The sequence below is a fragment of the Diceros bicornis genome, chromosome 12, assembly GCF_020826845.1.
Source record: "Diceros bicornis minor isolate mBicDic1 chromosome 12, mDicBic1.mat.cur, whole genome shotgun sequence".
NCBI lineage: Eukaryota > Metazoa > Chordata > Mammalia > Perissodactyla > Rhinocerotidae > Diceros > Diceros bicornis.
The window spans coordinates 56,525,686-56,540,500 of record NC_080751.1 but is presented as its reverse complement, the minus strand read 5'-3'; the positions used below and the strand labels follow the sequence as shown (position 1 = coordinate 56,540,500).

The window sequence follows — 14,815 nt, the reverse complement described above, 5'->3', positions numbered from 1 at the left end:
ATCGTGTGGGATGTCAGTCACCTGGGAAGAGATGGTTTTGTGTGTACCTGTGTGAAGGCCTCACTGAGGTACCGGCTGAGGACTAGGGTCCACGGAGCCCTTTAAGGACCGGCCTGGGGGCTAAGGCCTACTTCTTGGCGGCCACACGGCCCCTCCACAGTCCTGCACCAGCCCCTGATCACCTGCAGAAGGCGCTGCAGACACATTGAGGGCCAAGGGAGTCCTCCGGCCCTGCTGCCCGATTGAGGTCACCGTAGCTCCTGGGAAGGGCTTCCCAAGAGGAGCTCCGGAGTAGGAGCCAGAGGGGTTGAAAAGGAAGAGGGGAGGAGAGCAGAAGAGGAAGAGCAAATTAGAAGAGAATGAGAGAAGGGTCCGAGGGAGAGGACTCCACCGCCGGTACGTGCCTGAACCTCAGTTTCCTCATTTACAGAACGGGAGCGACCACATACCGTGTGCTGTGTACATGCTGGAGCAATCTGGCTCGCCTGACTTGTGAAAATCGGTGAGAGGGCGCTGGGAATTTGGAAAGAGCTCTGTAGTGGCGCTGAGAGGGTGGTATCAGGCTGCAGTGGCAACCAGGGAAGGCAGTAGGATTTGTAGTCAAACCCCGGTTCAAGTCCGGGCTTCCACTTGACCTCTCTGAGCCTCAGTTTGCTCATCCGTGAAATGGGGTTAATGAGGCGGCCTCGCCCGGCTGTGTGAAGCTGGAGGTGACAAATGTCTTAGAGGCAGCGACCGCTGCTGGGATCGCAGCGGCTGAAGTGAGGGCAGGAGCTTTGGGAAGCGGAGCAGGACCGCGGTGGGTGGGCTACGACTCCCGGAGGCCCGGCACGAGCGGGCGAGGAGGCGCCGCTCCGGGCGCGGAAAAGGGGGTCCAGACACACTCGGCGGGGGCTGGGTGAAGGCCGACGCCCACCTCGACCCTGCACATCGCGATTCGCGTCTTCGTTCTCGCTCCAGGCGCCCGTGTGGGCTCCCCCGACCCCGCTGTCACCTGCACGCCCGGGGAGGGCGCGCGAGCCGGCCGCGCGGGGAGGCGGGCCTTGGCGGCGGCGGGCGCGGGCCGGGGGTGGGGGCGGGGCGGGGGCCGGCGCCCCGCGGGGAGGCCGGCCACGTGACGCCCGGAGCCCCGGCCGGGCGGCCAGGCGGGGAGTGCCGCGGCGGCCCCAGGAGGTGGCGGCGGGCGCGGGAGCCCGGGCCGCGCGGGACTGGCCGTCGGGGCCCCGGGACGGCGGCCCCGGGGGCGCCCATGCCATGGAGAAGCTGGCGGCCGGGCTGGCCGGCCTGCGCTGGAGCATGGGCGCCTTCCCGCTCGACCTCATCGTCAGCCGCTGCCGCCTGCCCACGCTCGCCTGCCTCGGGCCAGGTACCGCGGGTGCTGGGAAGGGCGGCTGTGGGTCCGCGCGCCCGCGGGGACATCGGGGACTGTCCCGGCAGGTGCCGGCGGGGCCGGGAGGATGCGGGCCCCGCGCCGCTCCTGGCGCGCCTCCCCCGGAGACCCGGGGCCCACGAGCCGAGGGTCCGCCTCCTCCTGGGCCCCGCGGACGGGGACAGGGACAGAAACCCGGGGCTGGGCCCCGGACAGAGTTTTCCGGCCCAGCTGGAGCCCGGAGCGCGGCCGAGCTGGCGCGCCCGCCCCGTCGGTGCACCCCGTTTCCCCCGCCGCCCCTCAGACCCCCGCCCGGGCCGCGCCCCCCTCCGTCCCTTTGTCTCCCGCCTCTCACCTCGATCCTCCCGAATCCCTTGGGCCTTGGACTCTCTTCCCACCCCCGCGTCCCCCGCCCCGCTCAGCCCCTCTTGGGACCCTTCTCGCACCCTCCTTTCGCGCCCCGGGGAGCAGCGTCCGGTGCCGGGGCGCGCAGGCCGCCTCCGAGGGAGGCCTGAACGAGTGAGTCCCTCCGGCGGGCGTGCCCCCAAGCCCCTGGCCCTCTCCAACATCTTGCCCCACTTGGCCTTGGGGCCCAGGGGCCCGGGCTGCTCTGCTGATGGGACCGTGCATGGGGGCCCGAGAGGGGACGCCTGGAGGCTGCCCGGAGCGAGGGGTGCGTTTGGGGGAAGGGGGCTGCTTGGCTGGGGGAGGGGCAGGAGCCGCGGCTGGCAGCCAGGCCGGGGGTTTTGTGTGTGAGAAGAATAGGAGTTTGGCCCGCGTTGGCACACTCGCTTCCCTGCATGCTAATGGGGCCCGCGGCCACAGGCTCCTCTCCTCTCTTCTCCGCGGGGCCCGGCAGCGCCTCCTCCGCCCCGCGGCGGCGAGGAGAGGAGTGGGCACAGTGTGCATCAGAGTGTCCGGCGAACGGGCTCCCTGCGAGCGTCCGTGCTCCTGCCGTCGGCAGGAGTGCCCAACGTCTTGTTCTCGGGATCGTCAGCCTGTGATCCCGGGACTGTCCGTGTCAGTCGCAAGGCTGGATGTGTGTAGTGTGACTGGGGGATGCTGGCCCGAGGGTGTGCCTGGTCGCTCCCCACACGTCCTCTTTGGCATCACCCCCTCCTGAGGGTCCCTTCTGAGCCCCTCATTCTGGGCAGGCCTCCTTTGACACTCTGGCACCCCTTTCTTGTCTCCTACTGCTCACCCGTTGTAATAGTCAGTTTATTGTCTTAACTGGGCTGCAGGCTCCTTGAGGGAGGACATCCTGCCTAACAAAGATTGTGGAGGGACTGAATGAATGAATGAGTCAATGAGCAAGTGGTGTGATGGCCCAGCTGTCTGACTGTGATAGTGCTGGCTATGGCTGTGTTCACATGAGTGTGAATATGTGATCAAAAATGTGTCTTGAAGTCTTGAGGGTCCCTGTGTGCCTGTGCATTTGGGAGGTGCCCCTTAGTGGGATCATGGGACTGAGTTGTGTCATTGGGGTGACAAGCCCCTGTCACTGTGGGCAGGTGGCTGTGCTGGCTCAACTGTTGGTGACCGTCGCCCGTGGCTGTTGGGGTGCCCTGTGTGGCTGTGGCCCGTGTCCCTGTGGAAGGGCGGGCTGGGCTTACGAGAGCTCTAAGAGGAGGTTGCAGAGTAGGAGAGCTTCCTCTGCCCCAGGGGGTGAGGAGTTGAGGAGGAAGAGTCAGACCCCCTCCCCAGCACCCAGTGGGAGCTAGGCCCCCCTCACAGGTCCAGAACACATCCTCCCCCCACCCCCCAATAAATGTATACACTTCATGGAGCCCGCAGCCATCAGGGTAAACCATTTCCCATTTGGCTAGGTGGCAGAAATTTAGTAAGTTGAGTCTGAGGCTGTGAAGGAGGCCTCCCCCACCCCCACCCTGCCTACCAGCTGCAGCCAGGAGACGGCTCCACTGGCCTCCTGGAAGCTGGGCCAGCCCCTCCTGCTCCCCTGGAAACCGTTGCTGGGGTTGGAGCCTCTGGGGCCCAGGACCCTCCAAACACCTCTGCCCCAGTGCAGCTTCCCCTAGGCCTAGGCCCCCCTTCTAAATCCAGCCCCCTCCTCCAGCCATCGTCACTGTGCTCCAGAGCCTGGGAGGATGAAGCACCAAGGGAAGGAGAGCCAAGCAGCAGCTCCTCTGAGATGGGTCAGGGAGTATCTGAGACTCTCCCCTCTGCTCTGAGGTCCCCTGAATGCGGGACACTGCCTGTGGCACTGGGAGAAATGGAAGAGGCTGCCCACGAGGGAGCTGGGCGTCAGCTCCTCTAAGCCCTGCCGTTCTCCCGACCTGAGTGACCCCTGGGTTTAGGGCAGCCCTCCCAGCTGGGACCCCCAACAGACAGTCCCTCCTCGGCCCTCTCTGTCCCCCCAACAAGGCCCTCCTTGCCAGGCCTAGGCACTGACTTGGGGGCCGAGAATTCTGCTGGAGAATTCCAGTGGTTCTGAGGCCCAGCTCCAGCGTCTGTGGCTCAGTAAATCTCCCTTCCTCACCCCACCCCTAGCTGGTTTGCCGCTCCGTCCGCGAGAGCCCCAACACCCTCCACTCAGTGCCTCACACTTGGCCTCTATTCTCTGTTCACATGTCTTGCCACCTCCCCACGGGCTGAAGGGCTCCTGGAGGGCAGGAGCTGGGCTGGTCTGCTGGGAGCCCCTGGCCCCAGCACGGGGCCTGGGACAGCAGACAGTCCAACTGAATGATGAATGAAGGACAGCGGCTAGGCTGGTTGCTGGGGCCCCACTGGGAGAGAGAGGGGGCCTAACTCAGCCCCAAGGCCACAGCTGGCAGCCTGCCTGTCCCTTGAGCATTGCTGACCTGGGCAGGGATCATGGGGAGCTGTCCCTGGGCGGGGGCTTGATGAGGAGGTGAGGAGGTCACCCTGCCTATTCTGTCTCTCCTCCTGATGTTCTCTTGTTCTTTCCTTCCTCTGCTATCCTCCTTGCCCCTCCCAGGGGAGTATGCCGAGGGCGTCAGTGAGCGAGACATCCTGCTCATTCACTCCTGCCGCCAGTGGACAACGGTGACCGCCCACACCCTGGAAGAGGGCCACTACGTCATTGGGCCCAAGATCGACATCCCCCTGCAGTACCCAGGTGTGCCCAGCCAGAGACGGATGGCATAAAGCCGATGGGTGGTGTAGGCAGGAGGGTGGGGGTGGGGAAGTCTTGGGGGAAGCTGTTGGTGACCAGCCTTTCCTTGGCGGCACAGGGGTGAACAACGACATGGCTGGCGGGGTAGTGATTAGGGTTAGGGTTAGAGTTAGGGCCCAGTGGCTTTCATACTGTTCAGTGAGCCCTGGGTTTCTGGTTGCAAACCTTTGTTTCACATTTTATTTTAAAATAGATTTTAAACTAATGATTAAAAAGATACCTACACCCTCAAATTGCTACAAATCAAACCATAACCCTAACTAGAGACCCCTGGTGTGGACCACGAGCTGCCTCATTAACCCTTTTTTGTAAGACCCTCAAAGAGAACATCTCCTGCCAGGATCTTCTCAGTATTGTGCAATCAAAACACTTCAGACACAAAGGGATGCTCAGCCTGATTATATGGCTGCATCTGTCAGCTCTAATCCTGTTTTTCCCAATTTTTGTGTTAAACTCATCATTTTCATTGATTGACTTTACAAGTGAATGTTAAATTTTAGACTTTTAAATAAGATTATGCTAATGAACTTCAACTTTTATCTGTTTTATATATGATGTTGATGCCCTACATAAGATTTTGTTTAAAGAAAGGATTCTGCTGCTAAAAAGAAGAAAATACAGCCCTTTAATTTTACACATGATGAAACAGAGGGCCTAGGAAGGGAAGCGACTTGCCCAGAGTCACGCAGGCAGCAGAGTGGGCGCTAGAACCCTGGGATCTTATCTCCTGGGCTGGTGCCTGCTGTGCCATACCAGGAATGCAGAATTGTTCTCCCCTGTATGGGGGGATGCGAGTCTGTGGCCCCATCCCAGAGATGCCCCTATGCGAGCCCAGGATCCCACAGCGTTCCAGACCTTGGGCTGAGCATTTTCATCATTTCATCCCCATGGCAGCCCCATGAGAAAGTCCTCTCGACTCCATGTAACTCACAAGGGAACTGAGGCTCCAGGAGCTTCAGGAGCTTGTCCAGTTCTGTGTTGGGAACCCTTTGAGCTGGGAAGGCTCACAGTCTCTTCCTCCCAGGTACTGCTGCTCCCCATCTGGCCCTGCCTGGGCCTCCCCTGAGCCAGTGGGACAGGAGGAGGCCCTTTACAGGGCTTCTGCTTTTTACAACAACCCCGTGAAGTTGGCACCCCCTAGCCCCCACACCCCATTTAAAAGATGAGGAAATTCTCTCCAGTGTCTCTCCGATCTGGGGTTCTGTCCTGGGCCTGCAGCCCTGAGGGGGCCTGCCCAAGCTAGAAACTTCCAGCATCAGTATCTGGCATTGGTCCAGGGAGAGGTCCCAGGTCGTCTTCTTGGGCTAAAAAAAGCAAAGATTAGAAAAATCCCTCACTGACAGAAATGTGACTTCAAAGACAGCGCCATTTGAGTTGTGTCATTAAAAGTCTGAGAAACCAAGGCACAGAGCCTCCATGGGAACTTCGGGTCCAGGGGGCTCCTAGCCTTTTCCGCTCTCGCTTTTGGTGCCCCCTGAGCGCATGTGTAAGGTGGCGGTCACGGGTGACAGCTGGCCTGCAGGGGTGCCACATCCCCATCTCCATCTTTCCGGTGGGCGGCTCCCGCCTGGTGGGGGCGGGGAGGCTGAGGCCCCCTAGGAGGGGGAGGGGCCGGGCCGCGGCTCCGCGCTGGTTCCTCCTAATGAATTAATAATAGAGTGGCCGGGCGGCCGGCTGCGGACCGCGGAGAGAGCCCCCGCGAAGGGGGGCAGGGGAGGAGGGGGGCGCCCCGCGCCGGGTGGCGCTTGTGACCGAGTGTCCAGGCCCCGGCCCACGCCCTGGGAGTCCGGAGACCTGGCTCCTCTGAGACCGCCCCCTGCGGCCCTGCCCGAGGGCCCAGCCGGCCTCAGTCCCAGCGGTGCCCTTCCCTGTGAATTAAGCAGGATGCTTCCATTTTACAGGTGGGAAAACTGAAGCCCAGAGAGATTAAATAATTTGGCCAAGGTCACACAGCTGGTTGGTGGCAGAGCTGGGATTCAACGTCTGTGCCTTTACCCATCGTTCTTTATGGAGCGGCCGCTCTGGGTCAGGGGCTAGGAGGAGGGGTGATAAAGAAGGCTGCTTCAGGCTGGAAGGCACGGTCAGGGCAGCGCGAGTGCGTCCTGGAAGGCAAGCACAGGGAGGAGGAGGGGAGGCCAGGGCGGGGCAGGTCCCCAGAGCCGCGAGGACCTCCGGGCTCACGTAGGGGGAGGCAGGAGAGGAAGCTGCCCCGGAGGGGCTGCAGGAGGAGGAAGAGGCTTCCAGGGGCCTCAGCATCACTCCCGGGAGGTCTCCCTTCCTTCCTCCGGCAGTAATGACCTGTGCTGGGCTCCAGGCTGCAGCGGAGGGGCGGTGCTGCTGCCATGGTTACATCGATCTTCCCTGCCACATCCTCCCCCGGCTCCAGCCCCGACTTGGCTCCAGCTCTCCCCACAGGGGCCAGCGGGCATTGCTCCCTGCCTGGCTGCTTGTGGTTGGGGGGTTTGCGTGTGGATATGGGAGAGGAGACGGGATGAAGGAAGGGGCTACTCATTGCTGATGGCAGCTGACCTGCGACTCCTGCTTGCTGATCTCCAGACCACTGCTATTGCTGGGCCCCCTCCCCAGTTTATCCCTGCTGCCGTCCAGGCTGCCACACGTCTGAGGCCTCTTCCCAGCAGGGTCTCAGAGTTGTTAAGGCAGGAGGGGGGGCTTCCTTCAGCTTTTTTCTGGGCATTGTCCCTCCTCATTCTTGGCTCTCCTTTTTCTTCCTGCTGCTAGATGTCGATGCTGCAGGCTCTACGCTTGGCCCTCTGCTCTTCACACCCTGCACCAGGGGGGTCTCAGTCTGGGTTTCTGGCTGGGCTTTGGGGGCTCCAGGGACCCCGGCACTGTACACAGAATGTTGTGTGTATTCATGGCTAGGACTACACTTAGGACATTTTTCTGGGAAGAGGGTCCCCAAAGGGTTAAAGTCTTCCTTTTCCCTGAGCCATCTTACCTGCCCCACAGCTAAAGCTGCGCCCTGTGGCCTGGTGACCTTCAGTCTGTCACTTCTGACCAGGCATCCCCAAGCCCTGCACCCACACGCTCACGTCCCTAGGAGAACACCTGGGGGCCCCCACTTGGTCTCCCTGGGATCGGCCCCTGTTCCTTCTAGGTTCCCAGTTTTGGTTAACAGCTCTGCCATCTCCGTTTCTGACTAGCCTGGTGGCCCAAGTCCCTTCCTCCCCTGCCCACCCCTCATCAGTCCCCTCAGTCTGATGAGTCTCTCTTCCATGCACCTCTTGGTCTGCTCCTTTCTGCTCTTCCCTCAGTCACTGCCCCGGCTCTTCACCAGAACCCGTTACTGGGTTATTTACCTGAATAGTCTCCTGTTATCTTATGGAGTTCAACTTGGATCTTGGTATTTTCTTGCTCAGAATGCTCCAGTGGGTCTCATTTCTTATGAAATGAAGTCCTACCATATGCCATTCAGAGCCTTCATAATCCAGTTGCTGTCTACACCCTGTCATCACCCTCCTCCTGTCCTGCCCTGCAGGCACTCACCATTTCGGGTAGGCAGTCTGCTTTGGTGGCTCTGTGTCTTTGCTCGTCCATTCTGTAAAACTCTTTTCATTCTTAAGGCCCCTCAGACTGTCAGGCAGGTTTCCCCCAACTCAGTGGTTCTCTAGCTCTTTCCTTGTGAGTCTGTTATAGCACTTGTCACATCTGCCATTGTTGGGTGCTCATTGTCACACACCTATATCTGGATTTCCTTGAGGGCAGACTGTTTTACCCAGATTTGCACCCTCTGTCGGGTCTAGTCCAGGGTCTGGCACATAGTGGGGGCTCCATAAATGTTTGTGGAACAAATAATGAAATGTTTGTGGAATGAATGGACCATGAGTGAAGCAACCATCAGGAAGACTCCAGAAGCTAAGGAGTCCCCTTGTCTTCCTTGGCCTGTTGTCCCCTCACCTATACTAGATTCTCTTCCTTCTGTGTAAGGCCTGAGAAGAGGACATCCATCCAGACGACAGGGAGGTTCACAGCCTGTTTTCATGCTCGTGTAGGTGGCCACATAAAAGGGGTCATTCTTTAAAATCTGTGTCTGCTGGGGACATCTGCTGAGCCAGCAACTGAGGGAGGAGCCCTGGACTGCAGGTTTGGAAGGCCTCGTCTGAGGGTGGCAGCTTTGCTGGGCTCAGGTCAGAGGCCTCTGGGACAGTGGGGCTGGATGTTGGACCAGGGCAGGGTCTGGGAACAGAAGTGGGGTCTGAGCGGCTCTTGCAGGGCCTCCGAGGTCTGGGGCTGAGCCCCTGGTCTGCCCAATGCATCAGTGTGGATCAGCAACCCAAGGTGGATGCATTGGATGCCAGATCCAGGCAGGGCCCAAGATCATCTGCTCCAGCCCCCTCGCATGAGGACCCAGAGAGGGGAAGGGACTTGTCTAGGGTCACAGCAAGTCACAGTGGGGCTGGGACCAAGCTAAGAGCCAGCACCTCCAATGCCACACTGATGCCTGGTCAGAGGCCAGTTCTGTGTCCACGTGTTTGGATGCCAGTTTGCATTTGGGTTTCTCTGGGCAAGCAGCTGCTAGCCTCTTCATGCACCCACAAGCTCTCCACGAGGTGAGGGCTGGGCTCCAGTTGCTCGGGATCTGTGCTCACCTGCCCGTGGAGACTTGAGCCAGCTGACAGCCCCTTCCACCCCATGCTAGTGCAGACCTGCTCTTCTGCTCACGTGAGTTCCAGAGGGGCTGGCTGAGATGAGGTAGCAAGAGGTAGGGACAATGAGGACTCTCGGGATGCAGGCCAGGCTCCCAGCAAGCAGGCCTGCCCTAGCAGCCTGCGTTCCCTCCTGTGCAGGGAAGTTCAAGCTCCTGGAGCAGGCCCGGGACGTGCGGGAGCCGGTGAGGTACTTCAGCAGTGTGGAGGAGGTGGCCAGTGTCTTCCCTGACCGCATCTTTGTGATGGAAGCCATCACCTTCAGTGTCAAGGTCAGTCCTCCCTGCACCAGCATGGCTCCCCCACGATACCCTTTCCTTGAGGGCAATGCTGACCCTGGTTGGAGTGTTGCCCTTAGCGTCCAGGAGGCAGAAGGTGTCACAGTGTGGCTTCTGGCAGCTCCTCAAGGGCCTTTGGCACAATCTGGCCGTGTCAGAAGAGCTGGGTCTATGACCCACCCGGCCAAAGAACTTCCTGGAAAAGGTGGTGAAGCAGGAGGAAGTGTGTGGCGGGTCCTGCCCTGACTTGGAGACCTTTCAGGGCAGCCTGTCCACTGGTAGGAGTGGTGGTTGTGGGGGACACAGAGTGCACAGTCCCCCACTTGGGTACAGAGAGCTCTTTACTGTTCACAAACCCTTTTTTAATCCATCAATTCATTTTTCTTCACAGTAGCCTCGTTGAATGGGTGGAGCATTATTATCGCCCAAATTGTAAAGATAATGATAATAAAAGTTGCCATTTATTGAATATTTTCAAAATATGTCACTGTACCTATAGTCTGTTTAATCCTTACAGCAACTCTTCCAAGTAAGAGTCATTCCATGAGGTAACTAAGGCCCCAAAGGTAACTCATTTAAGGTCGCACAGCCACCCTGTGGCCTCTCCAGGATGGAACGCGGATCTCCCCAGTCCAGGGCTCTTGATCTGGTCTCAGCCCTGGGAGGGCCCCAAGAGGAGAGCTGCCCCCTGGGTCCGGAGGGCCTCGCAGGGCTGGCTTTCTCTGGGGCCCTGGCTAAGGCCTCCCTTATTTCTGGGGTCCCCAGGTGGTGTCGGGCGAGTTCAGCGAGGACAGCGAAGTGTACAACTTCACGCTGCACGCGGGCGACGAGCTCACTCTCATGGGCCAGGCGGAGATCCTGTGCGCTAAGACCACCAAGGAGCGCTCGCGCTTCACCACCCTGCTGCGCAAGCTGGGCCGGGCCGGGGCGCTGGCCGGGGTGGGCGGCGGCGGCCCGGGGGGCGCGGGGGCCGCGGGCGGGGGCGCCAGGCCCATCAAAGGCAAGATGCCCTGCCTCATCTGCATGAACCACCGCACCAACGAGAGCCTGAGCCTGCCCTTCCAGTGCCAGGGCCGCTTCAGCACGCGCAGCCCGCTGGAACTGCAGATGCAGGAGGGCGAGCACACGGTGCGCGCCATCATCGAGCGCGTGCGGCTCCCGGTGAACGTGCTGGTGCCCAGCCGGCCGCCGCGCAACCCCTACGACCTGCACCCGGTGCGGGAGGGCCACTGCTACAAGCTGGTCAGCATCATCTCCAAGACGGTGGTGCTGGGGCTGGCGCTGCGCCGCGAGGGCCCGGCGCCGCTGCACTTCCTGCTGCTCACCGACACGCCGCGTTTCGCGCTGCCGCAGGGCCTGCTGGCCGGGGACCCGCGCGTCGAGCGCCTGGTGCGCGACAGCGCCTCCTACTGCCGCGAGCGCTTCGACCCCGACGAGTACTCCACGGCCGTGCGCGAGGCGCCCGCCGAGCTGGCCGACGACTGCGCCAGCCCGCGCCGCGCGCGCCTCTGCCTGCCCGCGCCCCCGCGCGGCCCCGCGCCCGCCCGCGCCCCCGGCCCGCCTGGCGACGGCGACCAGGAGTACTTGAGCCCCGACTGGGCCAGCGCTCCCGAGCCCGCCGCGCCGCCCGCCGAGATCCCCTACGAGGAGCTGTGGACGCACCAGGCGGCCGAGGGTCTGGCTGAGGGCAGGGCCCGGCCGCCCCCGGGGCCCGACCTCATCTCCTTCGGGGCCGCCGGGCCGCCCCGCCTGGAGCGCGAGGCGCCGCCGCCTCCCGTACCCCCCAAATCCGAGGCGGTGAGTGGACGCGGTGGAGGCGAGAAGGGAGGGAGCCAGGGCGCTGAGCTCTGTGGGCTCTGCCCTCCAAGGAGGTGGCCTGCCAGGGGGCAAAGTTTGGGCCTGGAAAGCAAGTTCTTGGCCCAGCCTTGGTGTCTCGGCCTCCTGCCCCTGGAGTGTGTGGCAGAGGGAGGCAGAGGTGTGGGGGAAGAGAAGAAGGAAAAGGGGAAGGAGAGGCAGGAGCCTTTGTAGTAAGGCAGACCAGGGATGGTAGCTTTGGGAGTTGTGGGACAAAAAGGCCAGTGGTCCCTAGCGCCAGAGAATTTGGGATGAGCCTAGAAGAGCGTCACCCAGAAGGTTCCACAGAACAGGAGTCCTTTAAGTTGTCCAGTGAAAGGAAGGTTCCATGGTGAAATAAGTATAGAAAATGTGCGTATGGTTTTCAGGCCTCCCCCTCCTCTCACTTTGGAGCCACAGAACATCGGTATATTAAAGGCTCTGAGAAGTCCTGCAGTGAGGAAACATTTTTATCTGTGTTTAGCACAGAATTTCCCAACCATACTTGTCCACAGAATATGGACAACACCTGTTAACATCCTGTGGCGTCCACTTTGAGTATTTGACCTATAAGGAAGGAATCCATATGCCAGATATTGTTCCTTCTCTTTCTCCCCCCATCATACCTTTTTCCTCTTCTTTCTCTCCTTTTCCCTGAGGAGGGACTGTGTCTGCTTATCTGATTGTTTTTGGTCTACTTGTTTATTCTTTTTCTTACATTCATGATGGATTTCCAAGGCCATAGGAGACAGTGTATGTGTTGTGGGTTCTTGAGTGAAACAGGCTGGACAGACTGGAAGGGGTGGGGTGGTGGGTGGCTGGGAGAGGAGTGGGGTGTAAGGCAAGGCAGCCTCTTGGCAAAGTGGGGCAGAGTGTCAGTCCCAGACACCCCCTGGGGACAGGGGGTGGACTCCTGGCCCTCTGCTTGCAGGTGAAGGAGGAGTGCCGCCTGCTCAATGCGCCCCCTGTGCCTCCCCGGGGGGGCAATGGCAGTGGCTGGCTCTCGGGCAGCCCCCCGGTGCCCCCACGCTTCCCTAAGCTGCAGCCTGTCCACTCTCCCAGCTCCAGCCTCTCCTACTACTCCTCTGGTCTCCAGGATGGGTGAGTCCCTTCCTTCTCTTGGTCCTGGGTCCTCCCAAGGTGGATTGAGGCAGGGAGGGGAGCCAGTGCTGAGGAGGAAGACCACAGGCCTGGGGTTTCAGAGGGTGCAGGTCTCCGAACAGTAGCCGAGGGAGAGGGATTGGGGTCCGGGGCCTGGGGCTCAGTGCCTTGCTCTTCACCTTCCTGTGTCACTTTGCTCCTTTCCTAAAGGATGAGCATTGGATGGGAGCATTGCTCTGGTTCCCTCTAGACTGGGATCTGCCACAGGGTGGAGTGGTGCCTGCTATTTTAAAATTTTTATGTAATTTAGTTTAGTTTAATTTTTCTTGCGATGGGGGATTCCAGAGGAAAGACTAGGGCAATCCCAGAGGTCTCAGGCCTTGGGGGCTGGGGTACAGGCTGGTGTTGCTGAGATCAGGGTGGTGGCCTTTGTGACCTGGCAGAGCAGTGGTTGGCTGTGTCGTGTGACCCTGCCTCGTCTCCCTCTTGCTCTGCCTTACCCTTCCACGCGTGTCTGTCTCTCTGCCCACAGGGCAGGTTCCCGCAGTGGCAGTGGCTCTCCATCACCGGATGCCTACTCCCTCTATTGCTACCCATGCACCTGGGGAGACTGCAAGGTGGGCGAGTCTTCCAGCCGCCCACCCCCGGGACCCTTGCCCTCAACCACACAGCCCAGCCAGGCCTCCCGGGCCCTTGCAGAGCCCCTGAGCAGTCGAGCTGCCTCCCTCTTGGGGGCCGACACCCCTGTCAAGGCCTACCACAGCTGCCCGCCTCTGTTCAGGCCTTCTCACCCCCAGAAACGCTTTGCTCCGTTTGGAGCTCTCAATCCCTTTTCGGGGCCTGCTTACCCCTCAGGCCCTTCAGCGACTTCCTCTTCTGGGCCCACAGCCACCTCGGGTTCCCTGGCTACCTCCAGCCCTGCTTATTCCCCAGGCCCAGGCTCGCCAGGCCAGGCCTATTCAGCTGCTCCCACCTCCTGTCCCACTTCCTCCTCCTCTTCCTCTGAGTGGCAGGAACCAGGCCTGGAGCCCTTTGATCCTTTTGAGCTGGGGCAGGGTGGTTCTCCTGAGCCTGAGCTGCTGCGCTGTCAGGAGCCCAGAGCTGTGGGGGCAGCCGGCCCTGGACCTGGCCTTTCGCCACTTGGACCCCCCAAGGCCTTTGAACCTGAAGGTTTGGTGCTGCGGCAGGTTCCTGCCCCCCTGTCACCAGCGGCCCTCCAGGGGCCCGAGGCAGGTGGAGCACGACTCCTCCTCACCCAAGGGCGTCTAGAAGGGCCTCCTGCCAGTCCCCGGGATGGGGTGACAGGCTGGGGAGGCCGGGATGCCTGCCCCTGGCAGCCTCCTGCTGACCTGTCTGCCCTCTCCCTGGAGGAGGTCTCTCGAAGTCTGCGTTTCATTGGGCTCTCAGAGGACGTGGTGAGCTTCTTTGCCCGAGAACGCATTGATGGCAGCATCTTTGTGCAGCTCAGTGAGGACATCTTGGCAGACGACTTCCACCTCACCAAGCTGCAGGTCAAGAAGATCATGCAGTTCATCAAAGGCTGGCGGCCCAAGATCTGACCTTCCCAGCTGTAGCTGCACAACTGGAATGCTGGCATGGGGGCCCTGGGGGCCAGCCATGGGTCTGCAGGGGGACAGCACCTCCAGAGGCAGGGCCTGCTTGTGGGGAGAATCTATGCCAAGACTGAGGCTGCTAGGCAGCCACTCAGTCCAAGGGAGACACACTTGAAATGGAGTTCTCTGGGGCCAGATCCCCGCACGGGGACGTCTTGCCTTTGAGTGTGCAGAGTACGTGGAGAGGAGGCTGGAGGCACAGGTGTGCACCCCAGCCTGGTGACACATTGCTGCAGTTCCCATGAGGGGCATCAACAGCTGGCTTGCATGGTGACCTAACACCTTCCCATGCCCTGCTAGAGCTTCACGGACATCTTGCACTTCTCAAGCGCGTAGGTTCAGGTTAGAGACAGGGAAGGAGGTGGTCCATAATTTAAGCACAAATTCCCCAACTGCCCTCTCTCCTCTGTGCTCTGTGGGCTGCTGGCCTAAGCTGCCCCAGAGTCGGGGTGCTGATTTCTCTATCTCTGGGATGCCCTTCCTTTCCTCCTCTGCTCCACCACGAGTTAGTTAGGTCCTTGGCCCTGAGCACAGGTGTATCAAGTACAAGCCTTGCCACTGCACCTCAGAGGCCCCACCTCTGGGTTTTGGTTCGTGGGTGACGACTTTGGAAGAGCACAGCTCTGCTGTTGACCTACTCATCTGGTTAGGGAGGCAGATGCTCCCTGACGTCTCTAGTGCCCTGGCTTCTGCCCTGAGCTCACTGCAACCAGCCCTCCATCCTGCCAGGTTGGGTCCAGTCTGCGAAGACTCTGACTCAATGGAAGAGCAGGTCAATTGAGGTCAGCTGTGGCCTTCAG

At 60.7% G+C, this 14,815-nt stretch overlaps 1 protein-coding gene across 1 annotated transcript; it reads left to right on the top strand.

The window, feature by feature from the left end:
* Positions 1-1,167: 1,167 nt before the first annotated feature.
* On the top strand, positions 1,168-14,799 carry GAREM2 (GRB2 associated regulator of MAPK1 subtype 2). The gene is made up of 6 exons (XM_058551622.1): positions 1,168-1,366; positions 4,326-4,466; positions 9,332-9,462; positions 10,234-11,265; positions 12,233-12,402; positions 12,935-14,799. Exons 1-6 carry the CDS (start codon positions 1,255-1,257, stop codon positions 13,959-13,961), a joined length of 2,613 nt encoding a protein of 870 aa, XP_058407605.1. The 5' UTR covers positions 1,168-1,254; the 3' UTR covers positions 13,962-14,799.
* The last annotated feature ends 16 nt before the right edge of the window (positions 14,800-14,815 follow it).

What these genes read in the sequence shown, in the direction of transcription:
- GAREM2 (XM_058551622.1), top strand. Translation starts at nt 1,255, where the DNA reads ATGGAGAAGCTGGCGGCCGGGCTGGCCGGCCTGCGCTGGAGCATGGGC. An exon ending in CCATCACCTTCAGTGTCAAG is followed by an intron (nt 9,463 to 10,233) that starts GTCAGTCCTCCC and finishes TGGGGTCCCCAG; the next exon opens with GTGGTGTCGGGCGAGTTCAG. An exon ending in TACCCCCCAAATCCGAGGCG is followed by an intron (nt 11,266 to 12,232) that starts GTGAGTGGACGC and finishes CTCTGCTTGCAG; the next exon opens with GTGAAGGAGGAGTGCCGCCT.